The sequence below is a fragment of the Watersipora subatra genome, chromosome 3 (assembly GCF_963576615.1).
Source record: "Watersipora subatra chromosome 3, tzWatSuba1.1, whole genome shotgun sequence".
NCBI lineage: Eukaryota > Metazoa > Bryozoa > Gymnolaemata > Cheilostomatida > Watersiporidae > Watersipora > Watersipora subatra.
In genome coordinates this window covers 22,202,457-22,227,430 of record NC_088710.1, presented here as the reverse complement: position 1 = coordinate 22,227,430, position 24,974 = coordinate 22,202,457, and the positions used below count along the sequence as shown (strand labels likewise).

Below are 24,974 nucleotides of genomic sequence, written 5' to 3'. Positions count from 1 at the left end.
AAAACCCGAAAATAGAGGCTTAAGAAAAGTTACCATAACGGATAACGCTGAACTAGCCACGGCGAGCAACGTGTATATTTTAATAACATATGTAATCAGTGCACCAATCGCCGTATTTTGAGTTTGTGAAAAATCATTGTCGATATCCTGGAGAGGAACAAGTAAGCCCTAAGGAACAAAATACGAAGAAGCATTGTGTTGAATATACTTGAATCCAAAATATTCCTTAACAGGGCATCGTAATGCATGGGCGCGATGCTAAAATAATAACTATAGCTGGACGCACCTATACACATACAACAAACTTTGAGAAATATATATATATATAGATAGGCATTAGATGGCTAGTCAATCATCAAAAATTTTACATGTTTATATGTGTGTTCAAAGTTTGTTTGCATCAATCATCATTCCACTGCACGGAATAGTAATCTGTTTAGACAACTGCTGGTTGTGCTCAAGGCTGTCTCCATATGGCTTCGTAGTTTGGGAACCTTATTTTCCTTCCTCTACATTACTTCCCGTGTTTTTTGTTACCATTGCTCCAATAATCACAACATTATACACTGTTCTGTTTTTTGTTACCATTGCTCTAATAATCACAACATTATACACTGTTCTGTTTTTGTTACCATTGCTCTAATAATCACAACATTATACACTGTTCTGTTTTTGTTACCATTGCTCTAATAATCACAACATTATACACTGTTCTGCTTCTGTTACCATTGCTCTAATAATCACAACATTATACACTGTTCTGTTTTTTGTTACCATTGCTCTAATAATCACAACATTATACACTGTTCTGTTTTTTGTTACCATTGCTCTAATAATCACAACATTATACACTGTTCTGTTTTTTGTTACCATTGCTCTAATAATCACAACATTATACACTGTTCTGTTTTTGTTATCATTGCTCTAATAATCACAACATTATACACTGTTCTGTTTTTGTTACCATTGCTCTAATAATCACAACATTATACACTGTTCTGCTTCTGTTACCATTGCTCTAATAATCACAACATTATACACTGTTCTGTTTTTGTTACCATTGCTCTAATAATCACAACATTATACACTGTTCTGTTTTTGTTACCATTGCTCTAATAATCACAACATTATACACTGTTCTGCTTCTGTTACCATTGCTCTAATAATCACAACATTATACACTGTTCTGTTTTTGTTACCATTGTTCTAATAATCACAACATTATACACTGTTCTGTTTTTGTTACCATTGCTCTAATAATCACAACATTATACATTGTTCTGTTTTTGAAAAGTTATACATTTCAGCTGAACAATATAACCATTCATTAGAGTTTCTGGACAGCATACTGATACCATAACAAGTCTTTGGAAAAAATTCTTTTTATAAGATAATGAATTTATTCCCAAACAATGCTTGGTTGGTTATTATGTCAGAACTATGTGAATGCAACAAAATGTGATATGTGAAAATGTTCGATTATGAAAGCAGTTTAACTAGAAGATGCCACTAGTTCTTTTGGAATAGAAGTACTTTACTAAATGCTGCTTTAAGGTAGCAACAAGTATTTATAAAAAGGAATAGTGGTATACTAAAGCTCATTAGAGAGATTGCTGCACAATTTATAAACAGCTCATGAGAGCAGATATCTTTTCGAATTATAAACTAGGGTACAAAATGTTGTGGAGATAGATCACATATGTCTGGAACATACTTGCTTAGGCTTAAAGATTGTTTATGTTACTGCTAACTAAACCAGAAGTTCCAACTTCATGTGTGTAAAAGAAGCCTGCTTTATTTTACTAAGCTCAACTGCTCCACAAAAACCAAACTAATTAAGTAAGATTGCAAATATATATTTCACAAATGTATATGAATACAACAAATGCCATCAACTATTGGCGCATACAATTGAACTGCTTTAATAAGACTGCCAAATGCTCTGATTTCCTGGCTCATAGACGCTCTTTATATATGCTTTTGCAGCGATACGCTCTGGGACTCAGTTGCCAAGACTGGCCTGGTGACCCTACTGAGGACCATACTTTCCGCAGAGCTGATGCTGGACTCGAACTCTTCAATGGTGCCGATTGTCTCCTGTAGCATTTTCAACAGGCTCTTCTCTCGACCCCGAGCCATTTTATTTGCCACCACAAGTGTGCAAATGTTGCGGGTATGAACGAAATGCCATTTTACATGTAAATCTGCTACTTTTTCTCCAATCAGTTAACTATTCAAAAGGAAAACATTGAATAGAGTCGCGCTAATCTACTGCTAATCTCTTCAATTTTTTAATATCTAAAATAGTTCCCTTCCGCTTCTAGCTATCATTTCAAAACACCAGGTTTTAAAAGTAGTAAGGGCTACAGGATAATAGACATCATAGCTAAAGTGATTTGCTTTCTGACGTAAGCGTTCAAATGCTGCAGTATTACCTAGCTCATTATGTAGCTTAACATTGTGATTTTTGTACATGCCAATAATAACTATGTTTTATAGCATCAGCTTTGTTGTGTACATCATCAAGTTTAGCTACAACGCTCGAAATCTATTCAAAAAAAGTGCATTTGGGTCTATCCATAATCACCATTGTTACAATTAGAGCAGAAATTTAATTATAAAATATTGGCATTGCATTTAAGAGGATTTTAAATCAGATATTCTCTTAGAGCTCAACAAATTCTTTCAAAAGATGTATAATATGTCACACTCAAGTTAATTTTTACTGAGAAATCTTGTAGTTAGTGTGTCACTCGCGTTACATCAGAGAAATATGCATTTTGAAAAGCTAGTTGCTTATCCTTAAAATTCTCTGATGTGGTGGGAAGCACAATTACATGTATATAAACTTATTTGTCTTATTTTAAAGAAGCTTGTTGACATATGCACAAAAATCTATACAGATATTAGATGGTAGTGGTGAACTACATGCTTGTAAACATGTCACCGCTGTTACATTCGATTGTCACCATCGTTACGCTTCTTATATTCTGTAAACTTAAAAGTATTAAAGTTCACTGCAACGAGATCAATATGGTAATAAAGCTGATGATTACAATATACATAGACAAGCCTTAACTTGAACTATTTTTATTGGTTTCAAAGTATACAATATAATAATATAATGGTAATAATACATGACAAACATGATTAAGCTTAAATAACGTAAAATGAAAAAATGAATATTGATCATGTAATTGTGAGAATGTCCTAACAAAATGTTTTTGATCATTCCGCACGCTCTAAATCTTCTGTAAAACAGTACTGACCTCTTTTAGAGAAAGTAGGACAAGACAGTGACTTGGCTATGTGATGAAATTCTACCCATACTATATTTTTTGTATTAACAACAAAAGTGCTTTTTGGCTTCACTCTTTTAAAAAAAACTGCACTTCAGCTTCGAGAGCATCTACACTTTTTACCAATCCTACATAATGCTTAGAAGTTTTATTTTCCAGGCAGCAATGTTAGCACAAAATCACCTTCTTTCAATGTGCTTGCTAATTGTTTGATGGGTTCGGAATCGCACTCACTTTCTGGATCACTAATTGCATGGTCATCAGGATCAAACTAATATTAAGGTAGCAACAAATATTTGTAGAAAGGAATAGTGGTACACTAAAGCTCATTAGAGAGATTGTTGCACAATTTATAAACAGCTCATGAGAGCAGATATCTTTTCGAATTATAAACTAGGGTACAAAATGTTGTGGAGATAGATCACATATGTCTGGAACATACTTGCTTAGGCTTAAAGATTGTTTATGTTACTGCTAACTAAACCAAAAGTTCCAACTTCATGTGTGTAAAAGAAGCCTGCTTTATTTTACTAAGCTTTACTGCTCCACAAAAACCAAACTAATTAAGTACGATTGCAAATATATATTTCACAAATGTATATGAATACAACAAATGCCATCAACTATTGGCGCATACAATTGAATCGCTTTAATAAGACTGCCAAGTGCTCTGATTTCCTGGCTCATAGACGCTCTTTATATATGCTTTCGCAGCGATACGCTCTGGGACTCAGTTGCCAAGGCTGGCCTGGTGACCCTACTGAGGACCATACTTTCCGTCGAGCTGATGCTGGACTCGAACTCTTCAATGGTGCCGATTGTCTCCTGTAGCATTTTCAACAGCCTCTTCTCTCGACCCCGAGTCATTATATTTGCCACCACAAGTGTGCAAATGTTGCGGGTAAAAAGGTGAAATTTTCCAATGGCATACTTTTACTTTTTTTATTTTATCTTTTCTCATCTCTATTGCCATCTTCCGATAGTTCAACTGTCATTGCCAGTTTATGGAAAGTTTGGCGACCTTTGTTAGAGCTGTTTAGAAGTACTCAATCAATCTTTGTACAGCTTTATCTTCAGATTGTGGGTTGCCAAATTGGGAAGGGGTTGCTACAAAAAATGAATTTAAACTTTAATAACATATTTTTTAACAAAATAACTTAAACATTAACTTAAAACATTCATAATGTACACAGATGTAGTAAAGCATTAAGTTTTTTTGAAAAAAAATGTACATACCTGGTAATTTTACTTTCAAAAGTTTTTTCCCGATCTCTGTATTGCTAAACTCGAATTCTTGCTGTTTCTCGAGTTTTGTCCAATTACTCTTCTGTAAGTCGAGCTCTTCTTTTTGTTCTACTCCTTTGATTCTGACTAGCTTGGGCAGTCAAATATTGTGTCTATTGTTTTGAACATTGACATATTTTGTTACGATATTTACGCATCTGCTCTGCTGATGTTGTCTTACTTATGTTGAAAGAAGTAATGACCAGCAGACTTTCCATTTAACAATATTTTGTTTCAAGCACTTGTTACAAGTTACTCCCATGAAAAGATTTGATTAAATTTTGAACCATTCTCAGTATGGAGTCGCAAGTCTCAGTAATACATTTGTAAGGTAGCAATCGTTTGCTAACTTGCTAGAAGAAGCTTGTTAAGTTCCCACAATGGCTTAAATTTACAATATAATGAGGAGCTCATCCATGAGAACATCAACAACACCACAAATTACTGTTAAATCGGAAATTCACTCAAATTAATCCTATAATTATATGAGTTGAGGGGTGTAACAATGGTGACAGTGTAACAGCGGTGACACAAATTTTGAAGATGTGTGCAACTTTGAGCAAAACTGAAATTAGTTAAAGGTACAGCGTATAATGTTAGCATTGAAAACAAATTACTACTAATTTTGAACTAATAATACAAGTGTAGTAGAAACTTATTGATGTTTCCTGTCACTATTGTTACTCAAAACATGCCAACTTATAAAAGAGTCCCACACCAATAGATCAGTGCACACAATACTAATTTATGCATTAACGGGCAGCAAAGCCATTGTGATATCCATTACAATTATATATTTGTATTCAGAGTAATATGTATACTGTGTACAAGCATCTTTATCTTGCCATTATGGCCATAAAGTTTTTTGTGCATATACACTAACTTTAGCAAACTATTAAAACACAATAGAGGAGCTCTACCCCCACAATTATTTTCTATTTCAGAGTTTGGTATTTATACTTCATATGTGAAGCATTATTCTAATGAAATTACTGTTTTGAAATTTTGCCAAAAAATCCATTTATTTATGGATGGACCCTTTTATAGAGGAGACTATTCTAGTATTTTGGACACAATAACCTAAGAATACAGTTTACGTTGTAGCAGTGTTGTCGACAATTGAATTCTTGGCAAGCCAAAATAAGGTCCTAAATGTTTTGCGCACATTTATTCATCTGTCGCAGTTTTTACTACCTATTAAATTCTAATATTTATGTGTGCTATGTTTTTCAAGTTGCTCTTTCATATCTATTTTTTGCATTACAATTGAATGGGGTGAGAGATTCCAATACCTGACCTTCAGTTCGAAGTAATTAATTAGGATTTAAATTCCTGAAAAAGCTGAACTAATGACAGGGAACTCATGTTCTCAGACAGGGGCATAAACTTTTAAGTCGTGCTTTTCATTAGTAGTAACAGACACAACAAAAACAGCATTTATTTTTGCAGTCTTTTTTGAAGCAAAAAATGATAACTGGCACTTGAATTAGTAGCGAATAGACATGGAAATTAAAACTATATGTCCATAAGGCAGAATATTAGCAATTAGGTATACTTAAATACATGCAGAGATTAGTAACTCATGCATAGTACTGTGAGTTGATACCCGAGCATATATATTCAACAAGAGGCAGTCTTGAAAAATACAGCATCAAAAACACTTATTAATGTTCGATGTGAGCAAATAAGTGCAAGAAAGAAGGCATGGATGTCGTATATTCGTCTGTTTAGATTGTTGTTTCTGTTTGTATATAAGTTATTGTTATATATTTTTGCAATTGCTAACATTGCAGATGCTTTAGGTGGATTATAGTTCAAACCTTGAAGGGTTTGAAGCTTGACGACTTTGTATAATGATGTTGGTCCAATCTCGACAGCTGTTGGTACCAATCTTATTATGATAATAAGTAAATTTATTAATATTATAGTTATTATATTTTTGCATCATTATTTTATTTATGAAAATTTATAGTCTTACAGTCTAGAGTTGTATTATTTTTTTGTGTTCATTGATTTTCCCAATTTCCTCTCTTGAGCCGTTCATTTACAATTTTGGTATCACCATTATGATAATGATTATGCAAAGGCATGCTATCAATTTAAACCTCGTTTAACTTAGGCCTATATACTTCATCAGATAACCACTGGAGGCTATTTCTAGTTTGCGGGTGTCAAATTTCCTCTATCACCGTGATATTGGTGGTGTACAGTACAGCATAAATTTTTGATATTTGTCGATATTCAGACCAACCTTTGTCTAGATTCGGATCAACCTCTTTCGAGACTTGTCTAGGTTCGAACTTGTGGTTGTTTTTCCATTAGGTGATAGGTATTTGAATGACTTTCTATAATGAGCCGATCATTCTGCTACTGTACTGGAAACCCAGCAGTCAAAAAGAGATCATAAGTTCGAGGGTTAACCACTTGAAAATACTAATGCAATTGTTTTGATAGAGATAATAACTAGTGCTAGCTTCTTCTGTTTGATGCAGCGTTTGAAAAATACTAGCAAAAATAAAAGCAGTGGCCATTGATATCAGCAATGTACACGCGTGTAAACATAGTAAGCTGGTTTAAGAATCAAATAATTGTCAAAACTTTTACTTTAGGTTGGTTTGAATATTTGTTTGAGAAAACAATGTTCTGTGAAAGCAATCGATAATAACCCACGATAGTTCTTTTGCAATCATGTGCCCAGGCTGCGCAGCCATAAATATGGGCACACACTAAAAAACTAAATATGGGCAAAAAAATAAACAAAAAAGGTTCTTGAAACTGAATTTTCACGTCTTTTTGCCTTTAAAGGCTCTCAGTAAGAACAATCTGATCTGACACTGATTTAGTTGGTGTCTGCTAATGGCTCGTGCAACAAAGTTTCTAAGTTATTATCATGCTTCAATGAAATGTCAATTTTTCAACATTCGATACCAAAGTAAAAGATACATGCGTACGTAATGTGGGACCATACGCGTGGAGCTAATAGTCAAACGAATTTGCTTACGGTTCGAATGATCGGATGTTGTTGCTATGAACGCTCTGCATCAAATTTCGGCATTAAGACAACTTAGGCATTTAACTTTTTTTGCAAAATGTAAAATGTGAATTAAAATTGTTAATTAAAAAAACAGACGTAAAATTTTGCAAAAACTAAAAATACATTACTTCAATCTGTTCTATTGACACACTTTTCAACTATGCTACAAACCTTTGACACCGAATTTTAAATATGCGGATAAGCACTAAAGTTAGCCTTTCATCCGGCAAAAATGGAATATCAACGTGAGCCATGGTAAATCAATGATATCCTTTACTGTTGGTTAACGTTATACAGAATTTAGCTTGTTTAGTACAATTTCTATAACTTGGTTTAGTTACTGCGTTACACACAATTATGTTTTGTTATAAATATAAGTGCATAATTTAAAGTTTTCCATGAACCTAACAGATTTCATCATCGCTAGTCAGCCGATGAAAACGTATTTAAATATGTCATTTAAATCGACTCTAAGCTCTTTAGGCTATGTTGATATTTTGGTTCGGATTTCTGATAATGCAAGAATTTTTGAAACTTTAATTTTCACAAAAACGAGCAAAACCAAAACAGCCATAGGGCCTATTTTTGTTTAGCTTCTAGGCAAGCTGTCATTATTCAAAATTGGATTTATTGTTTGTCTTTTGATTGTGTTGTTGTGTCTGCTTAGGGAGAAACTATTTTATACATGATTAATTTAAATCCACACACAATATCGGTGTTGAATTTGCATCTTATTCTATTTAGACTATGTTCAGTTTGTGCACACTCTATAAGTCAAACAATCAAAACACACAACTAACAAAATTCTAAAACAATAATATCGATGGCAAAATTTTAGAATAGCCAATAAAAGTTACAATCCCATTCGAATGGTTATCTTTGTTCAGTTATGATGGCTTTGAGTCTCGACAGTCAAACGAAAGTGATGACAGTTCATAGGTAGGGAGGCTCTGCAGTTAGAATATGAACCGTGGCAGTGAAGCAGAAGAGGCATCAGCAAACATAGGGAAAAAGAGAGATATCAGTGAAAAGTCGCCGCCGAGTCCCTGACTCGGCCGACCGGTCTTCACTTACCGAGCAGTTGACAATCGTGCGTTTGCAATCGCCGAGCAGTTGACGATCGTGCGTTTGCAATCGTCAAGCAATCTGTCTCCTGGCAATCGCCTTAAACTTTGAGATTTATATATATATACAGTGAAACTCGGATAACTCAAACTTCAAGGGACCGAGTAAAAGTGTTCGAATTATCAGAGCGTTCAAGTTATCAGAGCACTGTCACAAGTCCATGTATTTACTTATGTATTAGTAGATACATGTACATATACAAACTAAAATATAAATCAAAAGCACAAATGGCTTGTTTCAAATTAAATGCTTCTAATGTAAAGTTTAAAACGTTTTTATCCAAAAGTATAGAGATTTTTCTATCACTTGAGATTGGTTTGTTGTTTGAGGTGATGTTATTGCTAGGACGTTTTTTAGATTGACATTAGCAAAACTTAATCGTTGCTGAAATGCTCAAAAGAAAAGACATCTTTTTCTTTTGAGCGTTTTACCCACGATCAATTTTGCCGATTTTTCTTGAAGTTTATGCAAAGATTACCTTACTTTACCTGGGATTCGTTAAGAGCAACACTCCGAGGCAGTTCAATTAAAAGTTTTACGAGGTTTAACGGTACATTGTATATCACTCACGCTTTTTGAATGGATACTTATTGAATGTACACACGTATTCTGTGTTTAGGTCAAACGATGAATAGATTTTTTAGCTAAGACAACGTATACGTTTAATTACAACAATTTTTAAGACGTTTTAAACATTCAACATTCCGACGTTGATTCAACACGGAATCAACGTCGAAAAACTATTCATCACGGGCTAGCCGGGTCACGCACTCAATATTTTCGCCACGCAAATATAAAAAAAAACAACATGCTGTTTTTGTTTTGTATGTGCGTGGCGAAAATCCTTGTGCGCGTGACCCGGCTAGCCCGTGCTACTCATCGTATAGCAGTATAAATCAAATTTCACCAAACCTTTAGAAAAGTCGTTGACAAAAATATTTTGTCGATGGAGGTAATAACGACGCTTATGAATTACGAAAAGTTGAGGTTTACCTCTATGGCTTTGGAATAAAGTGATTTTCTAAAGCGATAGCAACCGTCTCGGTAGCCGTTGGGCAAAAAACAGTTCGTATTAACAGTGTTGAGTTCGAGTTATATAGAGCCATTTATCATTGCGTGGGAATGGACCAAGCAAATCCATTCGAGTTAACCATGTGTTCGCTATATCCGAGGGCGAGTTATCCATGTTTCACTGTATATATATATCATATATATAATATGTATACATATAAGATATATACGTGTAAATATATCTAGAAAAAGAAGACTGGTTTCTATATTACATATACAGTCAAACTCGGATAGCTCGAACACACGGTTAACTCAAACGGATTTGTTTGGCCCGTTCCCATGCAATGATAAATTGCTTTAGATAACTCGACCATTAGCATTTTTCGCCTAATGGCTGCCGAGATAGTTGTTATTACTTTAGAGTCAGTTGGTTTGATATATATCATCAATATATATTGCCGATAGGTATGATATTTTAGGGTCGTAAAAGCGATATTTTTGATACTTTCGAAAATGTATATTTTATCATTCCGTTTTCACCTTACAACTATTGCTAACAGTCTAAAAATACAAAATAACACTAAAACCATCAAATACTTGCATAGGGGCCTATTAGGCTTATCCAACACAGATAAACAAAGACAGCCAGACCGGAGGTGAGCTTGACTAGACCAATCAATTAGTGTTTGTGTTGAGAAGCATTTTTCAGATCTAAATTGTATTCCTTCATCCCAGTACTATCTCCCTAACCTGATTATCTCATGTTAAACTGTTATATTTTATTGCCTTATTGGACAACCCAGCCTGTTGAAAACCCTTTGAACTTCATAATCCATGATTTTGAATTAAACAATCTGACACCCAGAAACAGAATTGTAAGCGCATTACACTGACTCACTGAGATGACAGAGTATCTCATCATTTTTTGAAAAAGTCTTTCAATGAATAGCTTCAAAGGATTCTGGCTCAGTATAAAATCTATAAATAAGATGATATAACTCTGACTGCTAGTGTTGAGTGTGTGTTTTCATCATGTGGACTGGTTCACAGCAAGTTGAGAAATTGTCTCGGTTTGGTGAAGGCTGGCAAGCTGGTGTTTGTTTACAAATACCTTAACTAGACAAGAGTAGGACATTAAAGCATGCTTGGACTATCATAGTGTGTATTTACTATTTGCACTATTTTGTTTGCACTTTGTATTCATGTCATGATTTCCAATCCAATGTTTAACGAACATTTTCATATAAATATTGTTATTATACTAGGCTTACAATAAATTAAGTGTTTGGTATTGAACATTGCTGACTGGTCCCATACAATCTATAAAATGCATCAATCACAATGTAAACGCCATACAAGTTCAACCTAGCTTCAAATCTTTTTCAAAAATGTCATTTGTTTCAAACATATTATAAATATCAATAAATATCATGATATAAATCAGTGATAGGATATTTTTTTAAATATCGATATTTTTGCCAACCCTGTTTAGAATATTACTTTATCCCAAGTCATGGAGATAAACATCAACTTTTAGTAGTTCTTAGGCGTCGTTATTATCATCAATGGCAAAATATTTTCGTTAATGACTTATCTAAAGGTTTGCAAAAAAACAACTTTCACCAAACATCTGCTTTGCGATGGCCCTTAGGAAGCAAGGTAACCTCAGATAAACCTAAAAGTTGACTTGCAACAAAATTCACATTACAGTTATTTGGTATCAAAAGATTCATCATGTTTTACTCTGTTGTGTTGTAGGTGCCAAATATGTGGGAATGCGATTACAAGCTCTTAAAAGCTCAAAAACGAAAAGCCGCCGTAGATTGGAATCTCTTTATTTATCTGACATATTCATTACAGTTTGGTCATTGTCTTGTCACGTGATGTTCTCACGTGAATTGAAAGGCCAATAAAAAGCTCAATGTAAAACTTATCGTAGCACTAGTTTATGACAAACACTTCGGGTTTTACCGAAGACCCCGTATCAAATATAGATGCTCGCTACTTTACAGTTTTGTTTCGACTTGGTCTAATCGTCTAGTCGTAATCTGATCATGTGACCCAATACTTCACAAATAATTTCTGCAGCACTTTTTGATTATCACAAGTGACCAATAGGCTCGTCATGATTATCAGACAATGATATGTACTCCTTCGAGGTAAGGTTAAAAAATAAAAGGAATTTTCACAGTAAGTTATATAAGATATCACTGCTTAAAGTGACAGCATTACAATGACGATAAAATAGACGCGTAAGAACAATAGACATAGTTTTATTGAATGCGTGAAGTAAATTTGTGAAAATATTTCGACGAATAAGGTTGCATGTAAGTGTAAACAAAAACCATCTACCACAGCTACGTCACATTTGAGCCGTTTTGGAAAGAGAATCCAAACTACGGTGGTCTCGTGTGGCTGCGATTAACTGTTTGTTTTTGAGTTTTTAAGAGCTTGTAATCACATTCCCACATATTTTGCACCTACAACACAACAGAGTAAGGCATGGTGAATCTTTTGATATCAAATAACTGTAATGTGAATTTTGTTGCAAGTCAACCTTTAAAGTAAAATCGACAAAATTGATCTTTGTTAAAACGATCAGGAAAAAAAGATGTATTTTCTCTAAGCGTTTTAACCGTGATCAAGTTTTGCCAATTTTAATTAACCTGAGAATGTCCTGGCGGTCACATCACCTATAACAACAAATCTCAAGGGATACAGAAATATCTATACTTTCTGATAAAAGTTTTCTAAAGCTTCACATCAGAGGCCCTTTAACTTGCAACAAGCATTCTATGCTTTTTATTGATATATAATTTGTATATGTACATACATCTACTGATAAATACATGCACTTGTGACAGTGATCTGATAACATGCACGCTCTGATAACTCAAACACTTTCGCTCGGTCCCGTGAAGTTTGAATTATTCAAGTTTCACTGTATATATATATATATATATGTATAAACCAGGTTGTACAGTGACTAAAGTTTATAGAATGACAATAGTATGGAGTGTCAAGTCACCACAATTAAACTAGTTTTATACAGTAGGCGCCCCTACAACATATATAGTCCGGTCCAGGATCGTTAGAGATTTTACATTATAATAACATTAAAATACATGTCAAATGCCTAATCCGTTCCAAGATCTTTCCAAACTCACTCCTTTGTGCATGCAAAAGGAAAAACTTGACTTATCTCTATTAATTTGTGTGCTGTACCGTAACTGCAGCACTAATGGTTTGCATCAACAACTTTTCCTCATTTTATGATCAATATCACTGGTTGTATAGACCATGATTGCGATAATTTTACAAGTTGATGGGGGACTGCACATTTTTGACGTTCATTTGCAACAACTTTTTTATTCTTCTAAATAACAAAGTATATTCTGCAAAGTAAAACTAATAACAAATATTTTGTACGTGTACGATAAGGCTAAACAACAAAATATTTTTATTATAAAAAGCCGTTTTATCTGGCCGTCATCTATCCTGTATCCAGAGGGTCAAGGTTAGGCTATAAGATAACTTGCGACGATACTCCAATTCGTGAGGTTTAGATTGGTAGACCGACACTGTAACACCTGCACTAATTGATCGCTTTTGTATTTATGAACAATTGCACAGCTATTCTATTCTCCTTTTTATCAACACCTTTAACGATCTATTAGACGAACTAGAGTGTCGCGAAAATTATATATCTGGCTATGCGAACTGCGGTTTTCTTCCGCAAGTGCGGCAAGATAAACTAACATTAAAATTGAATTTAAAAACTCGCTCGACTTGACGTTATATGGAATTTTTATGTAGTAGCAAGCAAAAAATTATCATAAATGTACGTTATGTGGAATTTGCATTATGGGGAGTATATGTTATAGTAGCGTCTACTGTATATATATATATATAAATAGCGTTACACCTCTATTTGAATGCCATGGCACTCTATTTTTCACCGTTTTTCTTAGAGAGCGCTTTATTAGAGGTGACGTTCAAATAGATGTTGGCGTTGTAATTTTCAAATAGCTCATCAGAATATTTAACGCTTTTACAGGCGACATTAACCTTTTTGGATGCAATAAATCTGTTATAGTTTACCTCCAACTTGTAGATATCTGTATAAATATGCATATAGAAACTGAGTAAAATCTCTACCAGGTGATTTTTATTGCTTGCAATTACCGTACTATGATTTTATAGCCTGTGTTGCAATTTGTTGGAGCTTTAAATGTTTTATTTTCTAAATTTGAAGGCATATGTTTAATTTATAAACTATATATATTTAATAATTTTGCATAAATGCTCATTGCACTCATTGATGTTTGCTACAGTTTGCAGCCAAAACTGTCTTTTTATGTGCAATAGAAGAGGAGTTATGAGCATCAATCCATTGTTAGCCGAGTTTAGATAACCACAATGGTATTGTCAAATAATATGCTATGAATCTTCAAATTTATAAGTTTTATAATAATAATCTTTTCAAATTCTACAAATATATATTCAAGAACATGCAACATAAACAAATCACAGTAATACTACACGCAAAAGCAGAATTTAACATTTTTGAAACAAAATTATTTGCATCATTTGTGCTGCCAGTTTCATTCTTATTGTTGCTTTCATTTGAACTCATTTCATCCTCTTCTGGCTGTTCAATACCTTCCGTGGTGTCTGCTAACTTCAACTTTTCTGCACTGATAAACTCGTCGATATTAGCATCCAAACAACTTCTTTAGCTTAGCAAAAAATTTTCAATCTGCTACTTAAAATACTTTTTATGGACGTAATGGCAAACTTTTCGTTGCATGCTCGCTTAGGACAATATTCGGCTTTAAAATTTCATCTTAATTGTAAGCGTTTTTTTTTTATATAAGTCAAAGTATCAGTACCATGTTAAACAAGCAACTAGTATTAGCCTGATACAGTTATTAATTATTTATGTGGTTTTGCTTTTAAAGTTTTAACAAAAAAAATGTGAAGCTTCGGGTTGGAAAATGGATTTCGATATGGACCGCAACAAAGAAAGAATTGATTGTTATTGAAGAAACCGAGTCCTTATTAGGACCACTTTTTGGATACTTTTCTACTGATCAATCACTTCTGAAATCTCACAAAGAATGTCAACGTAGTGGCACAACGTAGTGGCACAACGTAGTGGCACAACGTAGTGGCACAACGTAGTGGCACAACGTAGTGGCACAACGTAGTGGCACAACGTAGTGGCACAACGTAGTGGCACAACGTAGTGGCACAACGTAGTGGCACAACAAAGTGGCGATCAATTAAAACATGGCGCTGTTTGTCAGCTATTCTTCCATAGTGATGCTTATTTAAAGGTAGTGTTCAAATAAAACTGGCGTTCACATAGAGGTTTTACGATATATATGAGTAGCTTCATTGATACACTTCTAGCTGTATGTAACTTCCTCTAATCTGACTGCGTCTCAACATTCTTTGAAAACTACCATATTTGTGTAATCAAGAACACTTTGCATGCTATTTTTAGGGCTCGCATTTTAATGATTTTTGCTATTTTTATGTCGTGTCATACTTTCAGCCCATGGAGAATCACGGAAGATCTTGGTGGCGCTTTTGCCATGGGTGCAATTGGCGGATCAGTATTCCATGCCATCAAAGGTTTCAGATCCGCGCCAACGGTTTGTATGCTAAAACCACTTGCTTATTATACTGCTATTTTGTATACTGTACGCTATGCTTTCTCGAAAAGACTCCATGTTGTGCAAAGCTGATGAGAATTTGTTCTACTTTGAAAGATTAGTTTGAATGTCAACTCATGTATACAGGGAAAAAGTCGACTTGTTATGTACACAAAAGATCAATCATACATATTTAAAGTATATATAAATTTTATACTTCAAAGCGTGGAGTTTTAAATCGTCAATTTTAAATTGTCAGTTGTAAATTTAAAATAAAATCCATAGTAGTTTTTCCAGTAAGTTCTTTCTTAGTTATGGATCTTCAATAATCACTGTAGGTAGTCAAGTTGTGCTCAACATTGTTGGCATCTGCTATGGTTGAGTCCGCTAATCAAAATACTAGTCGAAAGTGTGAAAATGTTCAATGTATCCTTTTCCACGATTTCCACATTAGTTGGCTTAGCTGCTCACCGAAGAGTATCTGGAGGTGGCACTATCATGTACCGTCAGATGTAGTAGCCCTACTAAACTGTGTAATTGTAGGGGTTACGGAGGAGATTCTTTGGCAGTCTAACTGGCATTAAAGAAAGGGCGCCAATAACTGGTGGAAACTTTGCCATGTGGGGCGGCTGTTTCTCTTCCATAGATTGTACGCTTATATACATTCGTAAGAAAGAAGACCCATGGAACAGTATTACTAGCGGAGCTGCGACAGGAGCCATTCTCTCCATTAGAAGTTAGTGTGTTTACCTTGGTGCTGTGACCTCCTTAGCTCAACGATATAAATAGATCCTTTCCTGGATGGTTTCATTTACTCTCTCTTACTTTGGCAAGTCTTGATTTTATCAAATTGAATGCTCCAACATCTAAAATCGTTTCCATGAAGTCTTTTCTAACAATGCATAGGTGTTGAATTGGCAACAAGGGTTACAAGACATCAATTAAAAAATGATTTATAAATGTCGTTGTTTTACTGATATACTTTTAAATCAATTTTTATAGTCTGCGTGCTTAATTTCTAGTCAAAGGTGCCACTTCAACAAGCAAGTAGAATATTATAATCACCATGAACCTATACAAACCTCTGTGAATTATGTAAAAGAAAAAAATTAACAGTAAATTCCATCCAGGGCATCTTCCCATAACCATTTCTTTAAGGGTGTCAGAGAGTGTCGCATTTGAAGCTCTAAAGCCCACACAACCATGTTGCTATTAACTGCATAATCATTATCTCCTACTGTAGGTTTCAGCATATCTTATACAACCTTGAACTCTTATAATTTTATATAAGCTTCAACCAAAATTATCACTCATTATACATGTAACTTTTGTAAATATTATTTGGAGAATGAAAAGAGATGTTTGCTGTTGATTTAACTGACGCATAGCATTCAGACTAATAAGTATCTGGATTCTTTTGGGATTATATCAAATACAGTGCTTAATCAAAAAATTTTGTTTTGTATTACCTAAAAAATACATTTCAGTTAAAGCGTGAAATTGGTGCAAGTTCTCAAATTCCGTTCGAATCATGAGAATCTCATAGTTAACTTTAAAAATATCGTTTTCTATCTTGTGAAATTTGGGATAGAAAACTATGTATAGGCTTGTCTCTATTATAAGTACAGGAGACGCTCCTACAAGGTAAATAATCCATTCTATGACTGTTAATGTTATAGGGATTTTATATTATACAAACTGTAAAATAAACTGTAAACTGTAAATTGCTTAATCCGTCCCAAGATCTTTACTAGCTCATCCCTTTGACTTTCAAAAAGAAAAAACTGGTCTGAAGTGTTTAATTTGTTGGCTGTACCATAATTGTAGTATTATTGGTTTGTATCACCGACATTTCTCCTTTTTTTTATCACTTTCACTCGGTTTATTTTCTATGACTGCGGTAATTTTACATTAAGTTAAGTAGAGCGCACACCTTCAACATCAATTTCATTTTTTTTTCTAAACAGCAATTTCTTTTCTGCAAAAGAAATTAATAAAATATATTTTATACATCTATAATAAAGTAAAACTAAAATATAACTATAATAAGGGTGGTGTCTATCAGTCAATCCGTCTCCAGGATTCAAATTTGGGATAAAAGATGCTTTTGGTGACATTCCTAATTGTGACATTCCTAATTGTGACATTGAGCTTGTTCGAACGACACTCTAACATCTGCATCAATTCTGAATAATTGCACAGCTATTGATTTTCTGTGTCTTATCGACACAAACCTGATGTTCTCCCATAGTGAACTAGACAGCCAGGCTGAGTGTACACATAATGGATATTTATGTCGTTTTCTCTCCCAATGGTGGCAAGAGAGAATTCGATAGTTTTGAGGCTAAATACAAGATTCACGTTATTCAAATTGAATTTGAGAATTTTGATCATCTTGACACTTCGTGTCATGTACATAGGTTTTTCCATGAAATATGAAGTGAAAACTTCACATAAATTCTTTTCGTTGAGGAATATACGTTATATGATGTACATGTTATAGAAGTGTCTACTGTACTAGGAGGCTAGTGTATCAGGAGAGAGTGTCAGGTGTGCCGATAACGTGCAAATAATAAGTAGCTGCAAAATTATTCAGAAATACCTAAAGGTGACAAGGGGTTAGAGTGCTGGTTTACCAAGCTGAATGTCACAAATTTGAGTCTAACTAACCTCTAACCCTCGCTTTGAATGGACAAACAGACATCACTCCTACTATAGTTAAGACTAGGTGAATGCCTGGCGTTACTCACGTAATAAAAGTCTTTGCCCAGAAAACTCATTTTAATTTAACATATGCAACATTTACCATTCTAACTTTTGAGCTTCATGTTATGAGAAAAGTGTTTTTGTGCAATTCAATAAATTAAGACAAAAAATAAACAATGAGTACATGGAAGTATAAAAAAGGTTGCTGCTGCAGCAAAGCTTGTGGTATTCAAAGTTCTGATAGACCATACTGGTACAAGCATAAAATTGTCGTCTTTGTCTAATCAAACGGAGAGAGAATGTAGAGGCAATTCCTACACCAGATAATACAATTGTCCATGTGGAAAGCATTTAGCTTGTATAGATTTACCAAAACTGGAAATATGATTGTAACGAAATGTTTGAACTTGAAATAGCACATTTAAAAATTGCAAATTATAAAAAAGGTAATGGTATAAATTAATCAGCTTTTAAAAAATCTCAAAATAGTAACAAACGTTTAAGTAGTATTAATTAATAATAAAAAGTGAACATGTAGCAAGTGCAATCGTGAAAAGGATGTATGTACAGTATGTGATAAGGGTGATGGTCATGATAAGAATGGCTAAGCGTTATGGTTACGCACGCTTGTTGGTAGGCTTGCAATTTAAATGTCGTGAGTTAAAATCCAGTACAAAGGTGATATTTTGTTGCTAAAACTTTATCGCTAGAACTAGACAGATGAATGATGAACAAACATTAAGATTTTTTTGTATCATTTTGTTTTACTTCATCGTAGTTTATTTGTTTTATTTTCCTGTGCAGAAAATAGTAACAATTCCGATTTAAATTAACATTGATAGTGTGTTCTTTAACTTAATGTGAAATTACCGTAATCATGGACCCTAAACCAAGTGAAATTGATAAGAAAGAGGAGAAAAGTTGTTGATGCAAAACAATAATAGCGCAGTTACTGTACAGTCGTTAAATTAAAACATTATGCGTAGTTTTACCCTCTTAAAAGACCAAAGAAATGCGTTTCGGACAGTCTTGAATGGATTGACAATAACATTAAATACCGATAGCGTAAACATTCTCTGAACGGATTATTTACAATGTAAGAGCGTCTACTGTATGTTATACATGCATATGTACTCCCATGTCTCTGAAGCAGTGCTTATTTTATGTATACCCTAGGACACTTATGTATTCGCCTCGTCTAACTTTCGCGTTTTCGCGGAGTCATCCTCTCACGAAAATTTCATGAGCAAAACTAAACTATCATAACGAACGACTTAACATAACATAACTCATAATACTGTGGAATGGAATTTAATAACGACATTTATTTTAACGTTTTTAACGACCACTATAGTATCGTTAAAATATAAACCAACAAAATAATTTGACTGTCAAAATTTATTACGTTATTATTTTGCAATTAATTATGATTATTTTCCCATTAAGAATGATTTATAATGATAGGAATTTGATGTCAATGCACACGCGTTAGTGCATTAGTAGCGTTATCGTTTGTTGGGGACATCAATCAATGCAGTGAGCACCGCGTGTTGAAAGAAAATAAGACACACTGACACTCACAGTACTACACAAGCAGCATGGCTCTGGAAAGGTTTGGATTCACCACTGACAACTCTTCAATAACTTGTAATGGTTCAGAAGATGAGGCAATAGAGAAAGAGTTAGCTCTGATAAATAACACTAATAAAAAAGGAAGAGAAGTTATAATAACTACACACTGTGCTAGTATCTGTAGCTGTAGTATTAATAGCAGCTGTATCATGTATGTATTTGTATACAACTTGTAATTACTGTAATAAAGATGTTCAGCAATTATTAGCAGCAGTTGAGTGTTTGGGAAAACGTTAAAATTGATACCTATACACAACACCGTTGATCATTAAAATTAAAATGCGTTAATATAAAAACAAGCTAAATTGTGACAAAAACGTTAAAATTTTCAGCATAATTAAATTCCATTCTACAGTAGTCCAAGAAACAAATGGCAGCAAGCGATCACATTGCATTATCGATCTCAGCCATACAATTCTGCCTGCGGTTCACAATTACAAACTAGTCCCAAAATAAAAAAAATTTCTTACCGTCGAACCGAACCTGAGGAATATAATTATGTTTGTTCCACTGCATTTATTTTCACATCATTATATTTTCGCACTCATCAGAGTTGCGAAATTAAGTTGCAGCGAAATTTTACTCTGTATGCTACTCACGAAAGTAAATACTAGCGAAATATAAGTTTCCTAGGGTATGTCTAATTTGTTAAGCATCTATTGCTTGTTCCTCTGCTCTTATCCACTCAAGTGTTTCATTGTTCTCATAAAGTTTCTTGGTTGCCAATTGCTACTGAGTTTTCAGTGTTGGATTTTATGTGATTCGATTAAACACATTTGGTTCCTTTTAGATGGTGCAATGGCTATGACTGGCTCAGCCATCGTCGGCGGTGTTCTTCTCGCTGTGATAGAGGGTGTAGGAATACTGATGAACAGGATGGCAGCATCTAGTATGCAAAACAGTAAGTCAAGCTTATTGTTCAATCCCTCCCTTCGACTTACTCATTGTTAACCTTTTAGCCCGATAATTCTTGCTCATGATTTTGCTCACATCGTCTGTTGTTAGTAAATTTAAATGGCTGAAGATTGTTTGTTACAATACATTAATATATGAATCAAAAGTAGTTGTCACTCTTTCACTTAACTCGCTTTAGTAAGAGCAGATAACTCTTAGTATCACGTAGTTGTATTTTATGGCTACATTGTAAAGCCCAGCTTCTAAAATGTTCTCCTCAAATGTTCAGAGAGCAAGGTGTAAATTACCATATTGTGAACACTAAAGCAAGCCTGGTCCAAGTGAATCTTTTGCCTATCTCATATTGCGATAAAGCCTCTTGATTTCTATGATATCGTATCGTGATGAGATATTATTTTTGTCAAAATCAGTTCATTAGATAAAATGTATGCAACCAGCATGGTTCAATTTGGGAACACATATGCACAGTGCATAGCTTTGCTCAGCAAGTTAATTCATTTTGAAAAATGTTTTATAATATAAAAATTTCATGAGTAAGAAAATTTTTATCCTATAAATGGCCTAGTCAGCGCCGAGTCCCTTAAAATCGGGCCATTTTTTATCAAATACAAAAATTCATCCAAACTTATAACAAATACTTGTTAAGAGTTAAATTGGTACATATTTAACATAAAATTGTACAGAATAGTTTTCTTTTGATGTTCCTTTTTAATTTTTCTCGTTTCAGCTTGTATCGCTGTTACCTTTTTCCCTCAGCGGTTCAGGTTCACTCTCAGCAATGATTTGACCCCATTCAGGGTTGTTTGTTTTTGCCATCGTTCAACTAGTTTTTCGAAACTATGTGAGGCAAATATCGAATTAGCTCAACTAGTGAACACTTTTTCTTGGTAATATTTTCAACAAATCCCTCAACTTCATAGCTCAGCATAATAATAATGGCTGCCTTTTTGTCTTTATTAATCTGTGTTGGTCGCGTCACCTTCAGCTCCTCAATATTTACATTTGGTTGACTCTGGAAGCTGTGAGTAGCAGCACAATTTTTCCTTTTCTCTCCTCACCAGAGGCAATGTATTTCCTCACCTCTCCTCACCAGAGGCAATGTATTTCCTCACCAGAGGCAATGTATTTCCTCACCAGAGGCAATGCATTTCCTCACCAGAGGCAATGTATTTCCTCACCAGAGGCAATGTATTTCCTCACCAGAGGCAATGTATTTCCTCAACAGAGGCAATGTATTTCCTCACCAGAGGCAATGTATTTCCTCACCAGAGGCAATGTATTTCCTCACCAGAGGCAATGTTTTTCCTCACCAGAGGCAATGTTTTTCCTCACCAGAGGCAATGTATTTCCTCACCAGAGGCAATGTATTTCCTCACCAGAGGCAATGTATTTCCTCACCAGAGGCAATGTATTTCCTCACCAGAGGCAATGTATTTCCTCACCAGAGGCAATGTATTTCCTCACCAGAGGCAATGTATTTCCTCACCAGAGGCAATGTATTTCCTCACCAGAGGCAATGTATTTCCTCACCAGAGGCAATGTATTTCCTCACCAGAGGCAATGTATTTCCTCACCAGAGGCAATGTATTTCCTCACCAGAGGCAATGTATTTCCTCACCAGAGGCAATGTATTTCCTCACCAGAGGCAATGTATTTCCTCACCAGAGGCAATGTATTTCCCCACCAGAGGCAATGTATTTCCCCACCAGAGGCAATGTATTTCCTCACCAGAGGCAATGTATTTCCTCACCAGAGGCAATGTATTTCCTCACCAGAGGCAATGTATTTCCTCACCAGAGGCAATGTATTTCCTCACCAGAGGCAATGTATTTCCAAAGTGTTTCGTAACCTGAAATTTTGTACAAAAATAAGAGCCTTTTGCAAGAAGAGGTACCATTGTATTTGCCATGCGAGCTTGTTTGGGGACCTAGCCTGTCTTGACAAGCTGTTGTTATTGCGTAGTTGTCCCCCGTCGAGCGGCGAGCAACAACAGCTTGTCACAAGACGTACTGCACCTGATGCATCAGCTGCACTTATAAGGAGTTGTTCTCTTCCGTCTACGCGGCTGGGCCGCGATGTTATGTCGGTCGCTCCATTGGTAATCATAACGGATTTCAAAAATTTCTGTAGAAAAAAACAAGATTACAACGTTTAACCAAAGACCAGTTTCTGCGATAAACTTTAGTAGAACTTAAGAATAAAATAAACTCAAAATAAAATCCATAAGAACAAATAAAACTGACTGATACAAAAATAGAAATGAAACTGACTGAGCGCACAAATAACGACATGTTTAGTCGCTGTTGTTGCCTAAGTTCTCAAATTCTAATAAAGCTTACTGGAGAGAGGGGTCGCCAGTTAAACGTTCTTATTTTAATTTTTCTACATAAATTTTTGCGTGAAATCCGTTATGATTACCAATGGAGCGACCTGAATAACATCGCAGCCAAGCCGCGTAGACGGAAGAGAACAACTCCCTATAAGTGCAGCTGATGCATCAGGTGCAGTACGTCTTGTGACAAGCTGTTGTTGCTCGCCGCTCGACAGGGGGACAACTACGCAAAAACAACAGCTTGTCAAGACAGGCTATTGGGGACCAGATTGACAGACCACTGCTATTTGGTTTAACAGTTCTCATTCAAATCCAATTAATCAAAAACGATCAAACAATCACACATTTGGTTTCCAGAAGATAGTTAGATTAGTGCTGCTGCATTAATACCATAGATAACATGCTATGGCATATTTACCTACAATACTTTATATTTAATATTAGTGTCACTATCAGGTATTTGCTAGTTGGTAAGATCCACTTTTATAATCAATTAAATTAGGCTTGCATTCATCCTTCGCATCATTTTCTGATCCACATGGTTTCCTAGTTGTACAATTTGCTAGCATGCTCTACACTGGTTGGCTCTTACAGCGTCTGCTTCTGTTTCTTAGTCTCAGTTATGGAGCAGCCGACTCAGGAGGAGCACCCAGATGCACCAACATTTGGAGCGACCCAGCAGAGTAACCCCTACACAAGCATAAGCTAGCACTCGCTTCGTCATTTTTTCTAGGAAATATTTTGTGCGTTGCCATCAGCTATGCTCTCCCACATCTATTTTGTTTGCTCTTCATGTTGTTACAAGCTCCTTCAATCGATTCGACAGACAATTAAAAACAGTTGAATGTATTGTTAAAACAATCTTGTTCCTCAGTTTAAGCACCTTCAATAAAAAACTTATTGTGTTTTGTAACTGATGATAATACTAAAATATTGAGTGTTTGAGCTAAAGCATAGACACATGTTATAGATGTCTAGATTATAGACAACGTCTTCTAGATTATAGAATGAATAGTGTTAGATCATTCCGTACCAAGTCGATCACATTCTGTCATATATGTGACCACGGTGGCCGCCACTCCTCCCTCTCACCCAGCAGATACACGATATGATGAGCAATATGAACACCACTGCTGTGCATATAGTTATAACTATTACTTCACCTGTAAAACATCAGAAATGACAGTGTAGGTGTGAGCGGTGGTAGAAGAGATATACATGTACATGAACTATTTTTGTGTTCCAGGAGAGTATGGTATCATTGAATATTATTCATTCTAGTTAGAACATTATTTTATGTTAAGCATTATAGCATTGCTAAGCTCATGTAAAATGTCACAAATGGTCAAACAGATTGCTATGGTTTGCATCAACACGCTGTATCATTAACAAACAAGCGAAGCATTTTATGATTTGGTTACTTTCTAGCACTTTCAATGTGGAAAGGCTTTATGGTGATTTGTGCCCTTCGCTTGAAAAATATAGATTATCGTTAGTTAACAGATTTGTTCAAATCATATAAAGCTAAGAATTCAGATTATTTCGTTTATAGGAAACCAATGTAGTTAGCTTCTTTTAGATATGGAAGTTTTACAGAACGATATTTCATTTCCTGGGTGAACGGAATGAAAAGCAGCTTATTTTTTGTGAACCAATCTAATGGAATTAAGATAACAGTTATTAATCACTATGTTGCCACGATGCGCAGTACTTCGGAGTTGCGCTCTCTCCGAATCATGGAAACCGTCTTCGCACTGAAATCAGTGTGAAGCCGGTGCAGCAATTTGCAGCAAGGAAACAGCAATTGCGCATAGCTCTCATGTCGTGGAGACAGTTTCTTCGAACGCCATAAACTAGTACAAAAGTTATCCTGCTTATCTTGTTTTTGCTATTCTTCCGACATTTTTTCACTTAAATCTAATTATGGTCTGCTCCTACGAGGATGATGAAGTGATTACTTTCCTAGACTTTGTTAT

At 34.9% G+C, this 24,974-nt stretch overlaps 2 protein-coding genes across 2 annotated transcripts in view; one reads left to right on the top strand and one right to left on the bottom strand.

The window, feature by feature from the left end:
- Positions 1-7,839: 7,839 nt before the first annotated feature.
- Positions 7,840-23,911, top strand: LOC137389731 (mitochondrial import inner membrane translocase subunit Tim17-B-like). The gene is made up of 5 exons (XM_068075812.1): positions 7,840-7,872; positions 15,314-15,413; positions 15,957-16,149; positions 20,542-20,652; positions 23,613-23,911. The coding sequence occupies exons 1-5, from the start codon at positions 7,850-7,852 to the stop codon at positions 23,705-23,707; spliced, it is 522 nt and encodes a 173-aa protein (XP_067931913.1). The 5' UTR covers positions 7,840-7,849; the 3' UTR covers positions 23,708-23,911.
- The window catches only part of LOC137389729 (putative acid phosphatase 5), a 31,615-nt gene continuing 30,484 nt past the window's right edge, over positions 23,844-24,974 (bottom strand). Inside the window, exon 11 of the mRNA XM_068075811.1 lies at positions 23,844-24,161. Within this exon, the coding sequence (XP_067931912.1) occupies positions 24,040-24,161 (122 nt within the window). The 3' untranslated portion in view covers positions 23,844-24,039. The remainder of the gene's footprint in view (positions 24,162-24,974) is intronic.

Coding starts and splice junctions, on each gene's coding strand:
- LOC137389731 (XM_068075812.1), top strand. CDS start 7,850: ATGGAATATCAACGTGAGCCATG. Junction 7,873..15,313: donor GAATATCAACGTGAGCCATG/GTAAATCAATGA, acceptor TCATACTTTCAG/CCCATGGAGAATCACGGAAG. Junction 16,150..20,541: donor AGCCATTCTCTCCATTAGAA/GTTAGTGTGTTT, acceptor GGTTCCTTTTAG/ATGGTGCAATGGCTATGACT.